Source organism: Perca flavescens, chromosome 12 (assembly GCF_004354835.1).
Source record: "Perca flavescens isolate YP-PL-M2 chromosome 12, PFLA_1.0, whole genome shotgun sequence".
NCBI lineage: Eukaryota > Metazoa > Chordata > Actinopteri > Perciformes > Percidae > Perca > Perca flavescens.
Genome location: NC_041342.1, coordinates 3,977,273 through 3,993,103, shown reverse-complemented (window position 1 = coordinate 3,993,103; position 15,831 = coordinate 3,977,273). Strand labels below are relative to the sequence as shown.

General features: G+C 41.5%; 1 protein-coding gene across 1 annotated transcript in view; it reads right to left on the bottom strand.

Moving 5' to 3' along the window:
- Positions 1-15,831, bottom strand: part of gpc1b (glypican 1b) — a 75,215-nt gene that overhangs the window by 31,849 nt on the left and 27,535 nt on the right. Inside the window, exon 3 of the mRNA XM_028593039.1 lies at positions 2,142-2,300. Coding sequence (XP_028448840.1) covers positions 2,142-2,300 — 159 coding nt within the window. The remainder of the gene's footprint in view (positions 1-2,141; positions 2,301-15,831) is intronic.

The following is a 15,831-nucleotide window of genomic DNA, read 5'->3' as shown; positions in this document are numbered from 1 at the left end:
CAGCTGTATGTGAGCACGCTGGTCCTCTAATCTGCGGATTCTTCCAAAGTCCCTGGACCTAAAAAGGCCTATTCTGCCTGTGCTGGAACAGTAACACCCTACACTTAGCTAGCTAGCCTACACCCTGCTAAACACAGCCAGATGTGCAGGGACTGTCAGCATGGTACAATGTCACTGTACTCTCCTTAAGCCATGAGGTGTCCTTGAGTGCTATGAAAGGCGCCCATAAATAAAATGTATTATTATTATTATTATATGAACAAAAAACTCACCTACTTTTAACCATAAACATCAACCTTACTGAATTTTTTTCCAAGATCCAAACACCAATGCACTTCTAAAATGGTCGTAAGTTGTTTATCAAAGCCTGAAACAGAAGTAACTCATCTTACTTTGCACTTCTCAACAGCAAAGGATAACAACAGGATGTCTTTAGTAAGATGGCTGGATCCTCCCAAATTATGCTGATCATGTGGCAGCAAATGTAAAGTATTATAGTCCAATTAACCCCAGTCTATCGCTCAGCTCTCGCCTTCAGAGGACCCAGTCAACAACAGATGGTTTTTAGACCTCAAGGTCTCAACACAGACATACTTCTCTCCTCCCTCTGTCAGCTCTGCCATCCCCATCTGATGCTCATTGGAGTGAGACAAGTGGACGGGAGAAACAGGGACAAAAATATATATAAAGTTGAACAGAGCTGGAGTGGGTCGCTTCGGAGAGGAGAGGGGAGGAATTTCAGAAATTTGTAAAAACACATCCGGCAAGCACACAGGAACAAAACAAGCTACAAATGACTTCATTCTGAAACAACACAAATTACCACGTTTGTACCGTGTGTCTGTGTATTTAACTACAGTTTTTGGATGCACATCATTAGAATGTTTAGAGGTCGGAGCTGAGTGCTGCATGAATGCGTGTGTCTGTAGTCTGTGTTTACTGGCATGCTGTGCTAAATGAGGTGCGTTCTTGAAGAATGTGAAAGCTCAAGAACTGTAGGATGACATAAACTTGGAGAATTTGTATGTTATGTGTGTGTGTGTGTGTGTGTGTGTGTGTGTGTGTGTGTGTGTGTGTGTGTGTGTGTGCGCACGCGCATGCTTGGCAGGGTGACTGTATCCCTTTGGCACAGTCAACAGCCCCCCTGAGTGAAAAGGAGGGACTATGAGAGAGACACAGAGGACACAGAGCGCTAGAAGAAGAGTAAGGAAATGTCACTCTGCCACTAATCACCGTGATCTGAAAAGGTCAGGCTAACTAACCAAACTCAGAGCTCCGACTGACAGATCCATTGTCACCGACTGGCCAAGGGGAACAAGTGGAGCACAGAGACACCCTTCTATTAACTGGAGCAGGTCATTAGACACAAATAATTGCCTTGGTGCGCCAATGTTCTAAGATTGAAAATCCCTCTCTTATTCTCCCTCTCTCTGTCTGTCTCACTCGGAGCACTGCAATTAAGTCCGGATTTTATTTCATAATTTTAAGAGCTTAAACAATATGTTGCTGTGGTGCAGACTCAAAGCAGATTTAGTGATTCAGACTCTTGCTCCAGTGCATGTCGCTACAACACAGCAATTACAATCATATATAGGTTAACATTTTACTGGAAAATGTTAACAGAATTTGTCTGCAATGTCTAATGGGACATGAGAGTTAGGAAGTAAGGAATTGAAATAGTTTTCTTTGTGTATGCAAAGCCTTATTTGAGTCAGTTGATAGAAATGAACATACTGTAGGCTCAACTCCTCCAATGAAATAGGCAAGTATTGATAAGTAGGATCCACTTCACTGACTTAGGAAACTTGGTACCAAAGTAAAAAAAAAAACAACTTGGCATTCTGACAACACCGCTGCAAGGCATTACCAACCTCCTCTGTCGAAGCATGACAGTAGATCAATGCTTTTCATCAATCTGCGGACTGTATAATAATCTCTTACACTTATTGTCTGTGTGTAAGTGTACGTCTGTGTGTAGGATGAGTATGTGAAAGGAAAAACACCACTATTGGCAATACAATGTAGGTTTGTGTAAGTCCTTGTACAGTATATGGGAATATTACAAATGGGATGAATTGATTATCTTTTTTCTTAAATCTAATCCCCTCATCCACACACTTATTGCGTATACACAAACTCACCATCGAAGGCCTTGTACTGTCCAGTGAGTGAGGTCTGTAAGGATCGGCCAACGTCTTTGAGGAGTCCCTCTATCTCCCTGTGGCTTAGCGAGGCCAAGTTATCCTCCATGTCACTGGTGCAGCAGGTGTAACCCTGGGGACAGATGCGCAGGTGCTCCCCTACAAGGAGGACAGGTGGAGACAGAGGGGGGGAAAGGATGGGGAAGTGGTGGAGGAAAAGGGCAGGGATAGTCGAGGAAAAGAGAACCAATAGGGAAGAAGGAGAATATGAGGGGATGAAGAAAAGCAGAGAACAACCATGGCATTAGCATTAACAGGTTCCATCAATTCAGGCAATTTAGTCCCTATGTTGCTGCTGAATAAAATACTCAACATGAACATGACAGGGTGAATTAGCTGCAGTGGCTGTTTTTTATGGCCTTAAACACCAGCTTGTTGGCAGTTGAGGTGTCAGGGCTGCATGCAATCGTCCCCCTGATTACCTGGCAAGATGTGGAAAACTCTGTGGAAATGGGAGCAGTGGAGCAGGAGTAGAGCATCAGCTCCCATGCAATTTTAATGAGCACTCCTGACACACACACACACACACACACACACACACACACACACACACACACACACACACACACACACACACTACAAAGTAGAAAGGATCTGTATGCAAAGGCTTTCTGTGTGAGTAAACGCACACACAACCAAATACCGTATGAGAAAATTTCAAAGGTGGTTAAAACGTCAGTCAAGCTGCTGCAGAAATGAGAAGAAATGATGTAAGACGGAAATACCATCATCCACATCAACGCAACAAAGCCTAAGGCGAACAAAATTCATGTGGGTGATGTTAATTTGCAGGTGAATAGAGCAGATACCGTGTGATGCAACACTTTTGAAGATTCCTCCCCACTATCACTATTTTCAGACACACGCACAAGCACACGCACACGCACACGCACACACACACACACACAATTAATCCACAGTGAAATACACCGCACACACTGATTTTAAAAACAAGGATGCACTATACTATGTAGAGTAGGGCACAACAAATCACATTGAGACATTTGTGGTGGGAAGAGGAAAGAATAAAGGTTTTAGATTATTATGTTGGACTTCTAAAGACAATAAAGATAGAACACTCCTTTCTTGTACACATGAACATATTTACTAAAGCTTCTGATGCGCCTATGTAGCTAAAAGTGCACAAACATCAAAAAGGCTGTAGCAAGTATGCAGATAGGATGCAACCCTTTTGAACTCAATGCTCTTCCTCAGGCAGCAAAAAGGTCACGTTTTGTTATCTACGTGCTGTTGCTTCTGTGGGGGCATAAGTTTTAATAAAGAAATTTTTTTTTTTGCAAACAAGAAGCATCCAATTGTTGTGTCACTGTGGGCCTGTTTAGGAACCCTTTTCCCCACAGCCATAAAACACACACATTTCTTCTGTAGATCCACCTCCGTTTCTGTAGTCCATTTAACAAACTGTCCGTCAAAATCTCTCAAAACATGGAGGGTTGATAACCTCTACTTTCTTTCATTAAAAGAAATTTCCAAATTAGAATATGTGAACTTTGGTTTCAAAAGATACATTCAAACCCCAAAGAATTTAACAAATGTTGGCGAAAGGATTCCTTTGTAATTTATGTGCAGGTTAAAATCAGGTGATAAAAATAACAAGTGTTATTATCATAGTGTTAGTCCATAGTCTGTATTACAGAAGCCAACATCTCCATTGTTATTTTATATCAGTGTGCCACTGGTTGCACTTTGTGTTAAGCAGTGTCTGTAGACAGAGTGAAGGTTGTAGCATTTCCATTTTGATTAAATTACTCCCTCTATGGAAGAGGCACCTGACTAAATCTCACTGAGTCTACCTTTCCACCCAAAGGCCCAATAAATTCCACCTCACCAGAAATGAATTGTATAGCCTGAAAAGGTACTGAAAAAATCACACATTGCATTACTCAGGTATAGCAAAGTATCATCTGCATACAGCAAAATATAATTGCATATATTCACCACCATTATGAGGCTTACATTCTGTGACAGCCGTATTTCCTGTATTAAGGGTTCTAGTGATAAGACAAATAACAGCGGGGAGAGAGGGCATCCTTGATGAGATCCTCTACAAACCGGAAACTGGGATGAGAAATGGTTTCCAGGCAATACTTGAGCAGAAGGCCATTGCCATGTCTTTTAATTATTTTAACAGCACAATAACAACTAAAAGGGCACTCGGAAAGCACAGACAAACAAACTGAACCAAAAACATTACATCAACGAGAGACTAATAGGTGATGACTAAACTTATTGTACTATAATATCACATCACTGAGCTTTACATAGCCTGCACAAAGGCATATAGTGAACAGTACGGGATTAATGATTTAATGTCCCTCAGGCTGTGATTTGCATGCAGCTGGTGATGTTTCAGCTCAGGGCAAGTCTATAGGCACAGTGCTGCCATCAATAAGATTGATCCTGCCATCCTTTTCATTGTTAAAGCTAATGATTTCTGTGTGCATTGGATCAACGATTACAAGCAAGCATGTCAACTTCATTTACTTTAGTTGTAGGCTGAGTTAATCACTGCGTACGCCCCCATCCAGTCCGTGATCTCAGCTCTATTTTACAGTCAATGTGTGTATGACATGAATCCACGCCCTTTACTGATTATATGTTAAACACAGTTTCTGTAACTGTCCTTTAAGTGCCTCATCCAGGCCAACTCTAAAGTGGAGGACAGTCTGCCCAGATCGGAGAAGAAGGTGACATTGAGTATCACTCAATACCATCTCACTAGTCATGGTGTGACTCACATCTACACACCAAGAGAGAGAGAGAGAGAGAGAGAGAGAGAGAGAGAAAGAGAGAGAGAGAGAGAAAGTTTGGACCAGGAGAAAGGCACTTGTATGTAAAGTCTGTGCGATTTGTGCGTGCCAGTGGGATGAAAAATAAATTGAATGAGAGCATGAGAACGTGGAGACGAGAGTGCAAAAAAATACAGAAGAAAAAGGGAGGGGGATAGGATAGGAAGAGTGAGAGAGAAGCTTGATGGAGGAATAGCATACAGCGCTATCAGGGGTCAGCTGCAATCTGTCAGCCCCTGGGACGGCTGTTTAAATGCCTGGACTGGTTTTAGTGTGTCTGTGTGTTACGGGCCTGTGGCCATTTCTTCCAGTGCAATCTGCTTGCTGCCTGCCATTTGAAGGGCATCTGTGCAAAGAACAATATGCACACACACACACACACACACACACACACACACACACACACACACACACACACACACACACACACACACACACACACACACAGTAGGAGGCATGAGGCTTTTTTTATATATATAAAAAACAATGGGATGACTTTCCATATACACTCACAACATTTGCAGAGTTGACACTCACACACACACACGCATGCAGTTTTTAAAACACATGTGCGACACAGCAGGAAAGGTCACCTGTAACAGAGCATTACGTTTCCAGTTGGCTAACCTAACAGTCAGCTAATGTTACAACCAAGGCAGTCTCTTCCATTTGACTCAGTAAACTGAACTAAGCGTTTATGTGTATGTGGGATTGTGTAAATCTCTGTGTGTGTCTATTTGGGTGTGAGTGACAGTCAGCCACGCTCGATAAAGAGGAAATGTATCCTAAACAAGCAGACCATTGGCCTCGCTTTTACACCTACACGCTTTCTCTCTCTCACGCACACACACACACACACACACAAACTTCAGTCTCATAGCCAGAGGATACTAGAGTAATCAGCAGAGGAGGACAGCTCAATCTGGTGAAGAGCTGTTTTAGTGGGAGGCTCCAACAGTATCATCTAAGGGGCCACAACAGAGAGGGCAGCTAATGCTTGAGACATCCAATTTTCTGTGCTTCCACTACCAGACTACCAGACACATCTCCCATTTTCTGTACTTAGAGATGGCTAAAAAAAAACATCTTTTCATTACATACCACATGACCAGTCCTTGTACATTTGAGATTTGGTCTTGCATTAACCAATTTCCAGCCTGCCCTCGCCATTTCCTCTCCCTATTGTTCCCGAAGAGTTCCGGCAGTCTGGATAAACTTAATGGAACGCAAGATAAACTTGAAAAATAAGGTCATAATAATAATACAATTCATGTCCGGCAAGGGAAGATGAATAGCTTTAGTTTAAACTGATTGTGCAGTTGGCGCACAGACATGAAACAAAACCACACATAAATAAGATCTGCTAAAATGAAATGATCAATTAAAATATATTCAAATTGACAGAGTAGGTGTTCTGCATTAATCAACCCCCTTCTGCGAGGAAAATCAGAACAGAGCAAGCCAATTATCTGGCCTCTCCTAGAATTACACACATGCATAAACCACCCACCCACCCACCCAGAAATTAATGTATGCGTGGGGGCAAAATTAGGGAAACTATTCACCCCATAAAAGTCTGCCATCACTTATTTCCTTTTTCTTTTGACACACACGGCTGCTAAATGGTGAGCAATTCACTGACCATTAGCTTATCACTGTTCACCAGGGAGGAAGGCTCCTATTAAACAGCAATCTGGGAGTGCAGAATAATGTTGTGCACACTGTGATAAAGCATGGGAGAGACTGACACTCAGCTGCTTTTAGAGATGGTGGGAAACACAGAGAGAGGAGTGGGCAACAGGAAATGAAGAATGACTCAAAGCCAAAGTGTCTCCGTCATATGTCTGGGAGTCTGTGAACAAAACAGGACAAGTCAAAATGCTGGCCTTATGCTTCACTTATGTCACCATCACTGCGTCACTATTTAGTGTAAGTTTGTTTCTTTCTGGTCCACAGGGACTAAAAAACATAACACATAAACACTCTTACAACGTAATGCACAGCCATTGTAGCAGTTTATTTCATCCTTTCAGACAATTTCACGCCTGTGGCAAGTTTTGATACAACATTAGTTCCATTAATTCAGCATAATGTTAACCTTTGCAGGTGTTAAGATGATTGAGATATCCCTTTTTGAGCTGCACCCCCCGTGGTGCAAAGTTTATTCAAAACCTCGGTTTCTTTGTCCTTCAACGATAATAAGGTGAAAAATTGGGCTGTAATTTTCTTTTCTTTTTTCACTGCCTTTCTTGGCTTTAAGCACCGTGTATATTGAATTCATTTTTCAACTATTACCATAGTTACCATCACAGAAAAAAAGGCTTTCTGAATCTGTCCATTTTTGTGTGAACGCTGCGTCAACAACATATGCTTTACGCACATATGTACTGGAGAGACTGAGAAAATGCCCATACTGTAGGTGTAACTGTCTAGACATAAACATTGTCTAGACTGTTAGACCTATGTCAATGACTTTTCTTTGACTTCTTCTCTTGTGCATTCTATACCCTGACCATTATGTGGAAACTGTTCTTGGGTTAGACATTGGGGGACAAAAAAAAGTAGTTTGCGTGTTACCTGGAGATAACCAGGGTATTGCATTTTGCTTGATCTTGCTTTGCAAATTCACAAAAGAGCTCATTAATCAAGCCCCAATTTAGCCTGAGCACAGTGGGCATCTTTTGAACTGAGCATTTAAATATTTTCTTAACCATTTTTCATGATTTTTTGACTAAGCACATAAATAGCACAACATAACGTCATCAAGTGCAGTGGTGTCATATCTCACTAAGGTAATCTTAAGATTTTTTTTGTCATTTGCACATCCTATTTGTTATTGGCATCTATTAATATTGTTATTTTTTGTTTCGACCTATGTCAATATCAGAATTATTTTATAACGTGAAGGTGACCATGCCCAGGTTTACCAAGCCAGATTAGAGAGTATATACTACAGAATGTAGTTTTAAATCAAGGTCTGAATAAGACCAATGATATTTCCACACATTTGTATCAATAAAAAAAGATGGGAATGCATGCTAGTCTTCCCCATGAACCTAATTAAACTAAAGTTCTGGTTTCATTTTTTCTGTCTGACACTGCTGGCACTGCTTGGAGAAGTATGCATATTGGAATTTAGGACACATTAGATGCGAACAGTTGGTAAATATCCCTACTTCTGAAGCACATTTGGCAAAATAGCATGACTGCGACCACACTGATATGCTGACACACATTACTGATGGCTCCTGGTAATGACTGACATTGCATAACTGACACCGTTTCAAATGTGTTTGGGTTTGCACGCATGCATGCATGCATGCATGAATGTGCACACATGTTGTGGAATCTGGGAGATTAGCAGCCTAATCCAGTCATTGGTGAGAGTGTGTTCGTGTGTGTCCGCACAGCTAGGTGGATTATTACCAATGCCAAGAAAAATGCCCATGGACACCAGGAATCACACACATGCACACACACACCCACACCCACACTTGAGCAGTGGCTAAGGGTTAAACAGATGAAAAATAACAGGGCTAAATAGCAGGGCCATTTGGCATTTGAGCTTTACATGTCTCATCCACTAACTGTACACATTACATTTTCACATACCGAACAAACAAATGCTTGTTAGAGGCAACACTATGGTCTGTGTCGAACAGCTACCACCCCGCATTCCTGTTAGCTGTTAGCCTGTCTACTTGTCCGTCTTTTTTGGTGCTCCTGACTTTCACCCACACAGAACGACCTACGGCCGACCCAGGCTTTAACCTAGACCCTAGACGCTCACCAGTCTGGTAATGTGATCCAAGCAGAAAGTCACATAAATAGCTTCCTCGAGCCAGACGAGGTGGCGGCCACACAACACATTGATAACACCAAACTACTGAGGCTGACTGATCTCCATGCTGCTTTCTTCAAGCCCACATTTACTATCTGAATATACTCACTGGAGAGAGGAATGGCTAAAGGAATAATGTGAAAGCGTAATGATGTGGGCCACTGGGAGAAGATTACTTAGTTAGAGTGAAATATCTCTGGCGGTGATTAACTCAGTGGTCAGTCTATGTTAACAAATGGGCCGGAGAGAAATGGAGTGGAGTAAGGAAGCAGAGCAAAGCACAGGATGGGAAGAGACATGATACTTTGTTTTTACCATAACTGTGTGCTCATGCACCATTCACAGTTTTCTGTCGCCCTATCCCAAAGGAAAATGAAACACGCATATTACTATTTTCAAAAAAATGCTTAAAGGAACACGCCGACTTATTGGGAATTTAGCTTATTCACCGTAACCCCCAGAGTAAGACAAGTCGATACATACCCTTCTCATCTCCGTGCGTGCTGTAACGCTGCCTGACGGTTCCAGCATTAGCTTAGCCTAGCACAGATCCTGCAGGTAACTGGTTCCAACTAGCCTACTGCTCCCAATTGTGACAAAAGTGACAAAATAACACCAACATGTTCCTATTTACATGTTGTGATTTGTAGAGTCTGGCGTGTACAAAAAACAACGTAACATGAGACACAGCCATCTTCTAACAGTAAACAAACCGGGAACTATATTCTCAGACAGGCTTGCTGCGAGCATATCACTCCGCCCAAGTACTATATTCTTCCGCCTGAGAATATAGTTCCCGGTTTGTTTACGGTTAGAAGACGGCTGTGTCTCATGTTACGTTGTTTTTTGTACACGCCAGACTTATAAATCACAACATGTAAATAGGAACATGTTGGTGTTATTTTGTCACTTATTCGGAGCAGTAGTATTACTGGAACCATTCACCTGCAGGTTCTGTGCTGGCCTGATGCCGCTGGAGCCGTCAGACAGCCTTACAGCACGCACGGAGATGAGAAGGGTATGTATCGACTTGTCTAACTCTGGGGGTTACGGTGAATAAGCTAAATTCCCAATAAGTCGGCGTGTTCCTTTAAACAATTACTTAGCTCTCGTTTCAAAGGTGTGACCTTTTAAAGTAAAAACAAATGGCTTCAGTATAAGGCAGTGGGATCTAAAAGTGAACAAAATCATTATGGATTGTGTCCCTGTTTATATCATCTCCCATAGCAACAGATGTGAACCAGATGCTGGAACATCAGACTGGAGAACAAGTGATCGTGTCAATGTTTACATATTAAAATAGATTAGTTATGGCAATTTCGAAACGTTACAAGAGAGAGAGAAAGAGGGAGAATGTGAGTGGGCGAGCAAGAGAGACAACCCAAACTGAAACTATGTTTTTATTTGGAGGGCCACAGTTAAGTGGAAGAAAATGCATGACATTACATGATCGTTAAGCTGGAACACTTACGCTGGGTCGGACAGAACTGCGAGTTGGGATTTATAAGGAACATGATGGATTACAACAGGTTTTGTAGATAAATTGGCGTAGCCCTGAGAAACATGCTTAAATGTACACTTTGATTAGACACAAATGCAAACAACGGCATTTGCTCTTTGTCCTGTCTCCCTCTGGCTCTCTCCTTTTCACACACACACACACACACACACACACACACACACACACACACACACATCCCAGTGGTGAATGAATAACCACAGCGTGTGAGAGCCAGCTGCTTTAAATGGTGGCAGCAGCCTGTCCCATTCATTTAGCAGGTACAGTCACAGCGCTGTCAAAGAGGCTGATGTGGTGTTGGTAGCTTTCCAACCAGCCTGCCAACTTGCTCAACCATGTCCTGCCTTATTCAGTGTCATCCCCACTCTTTATCCATTCCCACCATTTTTTCCCTGCTTTGTGTGTTGACTGAGATTAAATCGGACTGACCTGGAATGCAAGAGAATGTAATTTACTTAGACTTAACAAGAATACCACGTCCAACAATATACTGTACAGACAGTACAGACACACGCTGTCCCAGTTACACCCTATAACCCACCCTTTTCCCGTCTGTTAGAGACATGCCTCAACTTGAGCTGATTTACTTGCTGAATCTCAATGTGTGTGAGCAAAAAATATATATATATAAGGGAGACAGGGAGTGGATAAAGTCTGTGAAAAAGTTACACTGAAGAAAGTTATCCTGTTGATGTGTATCTGAACCATATCTTAGACACACTGTATCGTAGGCCATCTCAAAATAAAAAGGAGTAACTACTGTACAGGCTTCAGAGAGCTGACCTCATTTCTGTGCCCGTAGGAATGTGATGTGTTGATTTGGAGTGCGTGTGTTTGGGTGAGTTTTCCACAGATGATCTAGGTCTTTGACAGGAAGTGTCAACAGTTGACACACACCAGGCAGAACATCCTGTCACATTGCGGACTGACGCTTCTGCCTCCTGTACAACTGTACGCAATGACGTCTAGGAGCTTGACAAAACATCTTTGAGATGATGGAGGATGAGGAAGGAATAACAGAAGCCCCTTTCACACAAGAAACCTGTAACATTGAGGGCTTCCAACTATCCTTGAGACAGTGTCAGACTTCTTGGCATTTACAGTTTCCCAGAAAGGCACAGTTCCGTCTTTCTAACAGAGCAAAAGACACTTGAGGATAGATATGGCTGCAACACCGCAGAAGGAAGAATTTGGAAAATAATAACAGCGAAGAAGAAGAGCATTGCAGTTTGCCTTATTGTTGAATTAATTTTGCTGGTGAATGTTTAAAGATCCCATGGCATAAAAAATTCACTTTATGAGGTTTTTTACCATTAATATGCATTCCCCCAGCCTGCCTATGGTCTCCCAGTGGATAGAAATGGCGATAGGTGTAAAGCGAACCCTGGGTATCCTGCTCTGTCTTTGAGAAAATGAAAGCTCAGATGGGCCGATCTGGAATCTTGCTCCTTATGAGGTCATAAGGAGCAAGGTTACCTCCCCTTTCTCTGCTTTGACCACCCAGAGAATTTGGCCCACCCATGACAGAGACATCATGGCTTTCAAACGAGCAAAGTGGCAGTTGGTCAAGGCCACACCCCCAGCCTCCACCTTGCCCCCCTCTCTCCTCCTCAATAGCTACAGACACAGAAATGGCACATACTAAGGAAAGCTCATTGTGGGACTGGCTCTAGTGGCTATAATTCTGCAGCAAGGCTGAATTTTTGGAAAGAGACTTTATATAGACCTTAGTGGTCCCCTAATACTGTATCTGATCAGATATGGTATTAGGGGACCACTAAGGTCTATATAAAAGCATCCAAAGAGCACCATGTTATGGGACCTTTAAATCTCCAGATTGATTGCTGACCATTGGTGGTGGTGGTGGGGAAAAGAGACCCCCTTCAGCTCTCAAACATTCTGTCAAAGATTCCATATTGAGCCCCTAATGCATTTTACCATCATTGACTTATGTTGCCTATTTTACATAATCGGACAAGACCCAAGCCGCTAATTGAGAATTTTACCTATATGATGAACAGAGTGGTGCTTTTAGCAGCTAAAGTGTCCAATAGTCAAGAGCTCAGATATGTTACAAGGTCCCGAGTCTGCAAATTACCAGAGCAACATTTTTGTGGAAAAACGCTCTGGGTTTCCTTTCAAGAACGACGTTGACATGTAAAATTGCCACAATTGCATGTGTGAAAGTGTCTACACAGACAAAGAAATGGACGGGGCGCATAGCTGCCGTCACTGTAGCGATGCACTACCTAGTTTAGCTCACAAAGACGGAGTGCGAATGTTGCCGGTGTATGTTTTGTTAGCATGTTGATGTGCTCCGTTTTAAATCATCTGTTAAACTTGCCATTTATCTAATTCCACACAGTAATCCCGTAGCGTTCTTGTGCACAAATTTACAGCTAATACTGCGGTGATTTAAAGGCTATAGCTATATCCATCAATACATCATAGTCTGTTTAAAACCATACTGTTTGTCACAAACATCATTTATAATAATCACACTTACAACACTTACATCTTTGTTAACTTACTGTTTATTTAGTTTAAAAGGTAACAGTATAACAGGTAGTCTTTGTGGCTTACCGGCGTCTGCTCTTTTGTTGATGAAGGAAAGTTTGCCGCGATCGGCGAGTTTAAATGACGTTGCTACATCCGGGGTAACAGGAAGTGACTGTAATTTTGAGTAATTATTTATTTTGTCTGTTAAAGTATTTTGTGGCTTAATGAAATGTTTTGGTAAGTCATGTATAAATCTTCAGTAAATTTCTAGTCTACTAGATCTATTATTGTTGGCTGTTTGTAGTTTTTTTTTTTGTCTGTTCGCCTTAGCCACCCCTGTATTTTATTTGTTGTTGGTATGTTCCAATTTCAGGGGTGTGCTACAGGCCTATATAGGCTGTCAGTTTCAGTTGCTCGGGGAGCTAGAAGAGGGTGGACGTAAGTCTGTGTAAGGCTCTAGTGACTAGTTTCACAAGTCAACTTATATACGGCTGTATCTGTATTTTTGGTACAATTTCATAAGTTTTGACTCTCTTTTATTTTTCGTGAAAGTATTTTTTTTTCTTTTTTTTTTTCTTGTTCCTTTAATTTTGGTTTTATTAATTGTTTGTTTTGCCTGTGGGCCTTAATTTGGACATCACTCCAAACTTCATCTTTGACTACCCTGAGTGTCACTATCTGCTCACGACGACTCTCCTACATCTACCTTCAACAGAGTACAATGCGCCTGTGCCCGTGTACAGGTATTTGTGCATGTGTGTGAGGGAGAGAGCTCATAGCCTGACTCCTAGACGTGTAAGTTTCCCTTCGTGGCAGGTCTCCTGATGGTGAAAGAAAAAACAAAGCGGCCACTTCCCCTCTGCTCTGTGCTGCTAATAGATGCAGAGGCTGACAGATAGGCGCTGACCTGTCAGGGCCTGTCAAAGCAACAAGAGCTAGAAAACACATTCAACCAGGACTGAGTCAGACACATGGACACAGTAGGTGGTGGGGGATGCAGCTGAGAGAGATGTACTGTATGTACTGTAGGAGAAAAACTGAAAGGTGAGGACATGAAAGAGCTGCCGCGATGTGAAAGAAAAGACAGAAAGGATAAAAAAGTTTTCAAAGGAACCAGTGACGCACTTAGAAAGATAGAGAGCTGACTTTAGGTGTAGCTTTTTTTCTTCTTTGCATTTTTTTTGGATAAGGTGTACTGTATAATGTTTGTCTTTAAAATTATTTTATATTTTATTTCCTTTTTTTGTAACCACAAGAGGATGTTAGAGAGAGTTGGTTGTGGGTTGGGTGGGGATCTGTTTTTGCTGTGTAACGTCTGTTAAATACCAATAAAAAGAACCCAAAAAAGAAAGATAGAGAGCTGGGAAATGTAAGGAAGGGAAAAGGGCGATGAATCAAATGATTTAGTGATCTAAAACTAACAATTGTCTTCATTATAAAATATAGCAGCTATAATCCATTTTTATCTACAAAGCGTTACAGCATATTTCTGACTGTTTTGGTTTTATGGCCTGCTACTTTACTATTTTGGCTCAATCTTTTTGCTCTCATCAACGTCGACAGGCAGCTGTTTTTAGCAGAAAAAGTTTAAAAACCCATCGTACTCGACCTGCCCAGCACCAATCGGCAGACACACAAAGTTAGTGACTAGCTGGTGAACTAGACAGACAATTACAGTTTTGGTCGATTGCTAAACGACAGCGGGCACAACTGGAGTCACATGTGCAAAACTCTAACTCCAGTCTGCACAGCAGCAGTTCATGTGACCAAACTCTATTTCGTTTTTTCATTGCTTAAACACAGTTTTTAAAACTCTACAAACTTATCCCATGACTTTAACCACAACGTGCACAACACTGTAGATTTACAGCACTTTGTTCAAATGCTAACACACTGCTGTCAAAACTGTTCAAAACAGAACAGATTTCACTCTGGTGGAATTTTAGCTGAAAGCCTAAGCAGGTGTCTGGTTTTAGACTAGTTAGTGAACATATATGGTATTTATATAGAGAAAGCTCAGAGAGACTTTTTTGTACACAAACCCCAAATAAGAATGAAACAATTATACCCTGTACCATTTGAGAGAAACAGGTAAAAGAGCAGAGATACCAATATGTCCAGGTAAGATGTCTGAGGTTATGTACACAGCTATAAAAAAAAGTGAAAAACACTATATCTTTACAACACTAAAACTGCATTCTTACTGTTTTTCAGAAAGTAATGGAGGTGAAAGCAATGAATTTGTATTTAGAGATGATATAGCGCTTTATCATAGACACTCAAAGCGCATTTGGAGGGAGGGGGGGTGGGGACTGCTCTCTAACACCACTAATGTGTAGCACCCACCTGGGTGATGCACGGCAGCCATACAACGCCTTACGACGCCAGAACGCTCACCACACATCAGCTATGTGATGAAGAAAACTTGCCATATGATGCTGGAGAGAGGCAGGATTAGTCACACTATTCTTTGTTACTGTTACGTATGTACCTTTAGTTTTTTTCCCCAATAATTCCATAAATTACTAGAGATAAAATTCTATATTGAAGAAAACTGCTGATTTTCATTCCTTCTTGTTTACCTCACGTACAAATTGGTATATTATACAATCTATATATTTTCCTTAAATAAACTATTGAGTAGTGTCAAGTCACTCAAATTGTTCAAACTGTAAAGATGAGAAAGTTTGTAATTTCTGTATTGGTGTTTGATGCTAGTGTTTTTACCCTCAGTGTGTTCTGAGTGACAACGTGTGTTATCTCAGTGAGGATTGTGCATAGTGTTTGGCTGCACTGAGTCTGTTTTGAGACGTGTGTTAAGAGTTGTGTTGCTTTGACTGAGTTTTGCAGGTGATGTGAACTGTTTATCTCAGGTGACTGTTGGTAGTGCAGACTGAAGTTTGAGTTTTACTCCAGTTGTGCCCACTGTCGTTTAGCGATCGAAAGAAACTGTAAAACTCT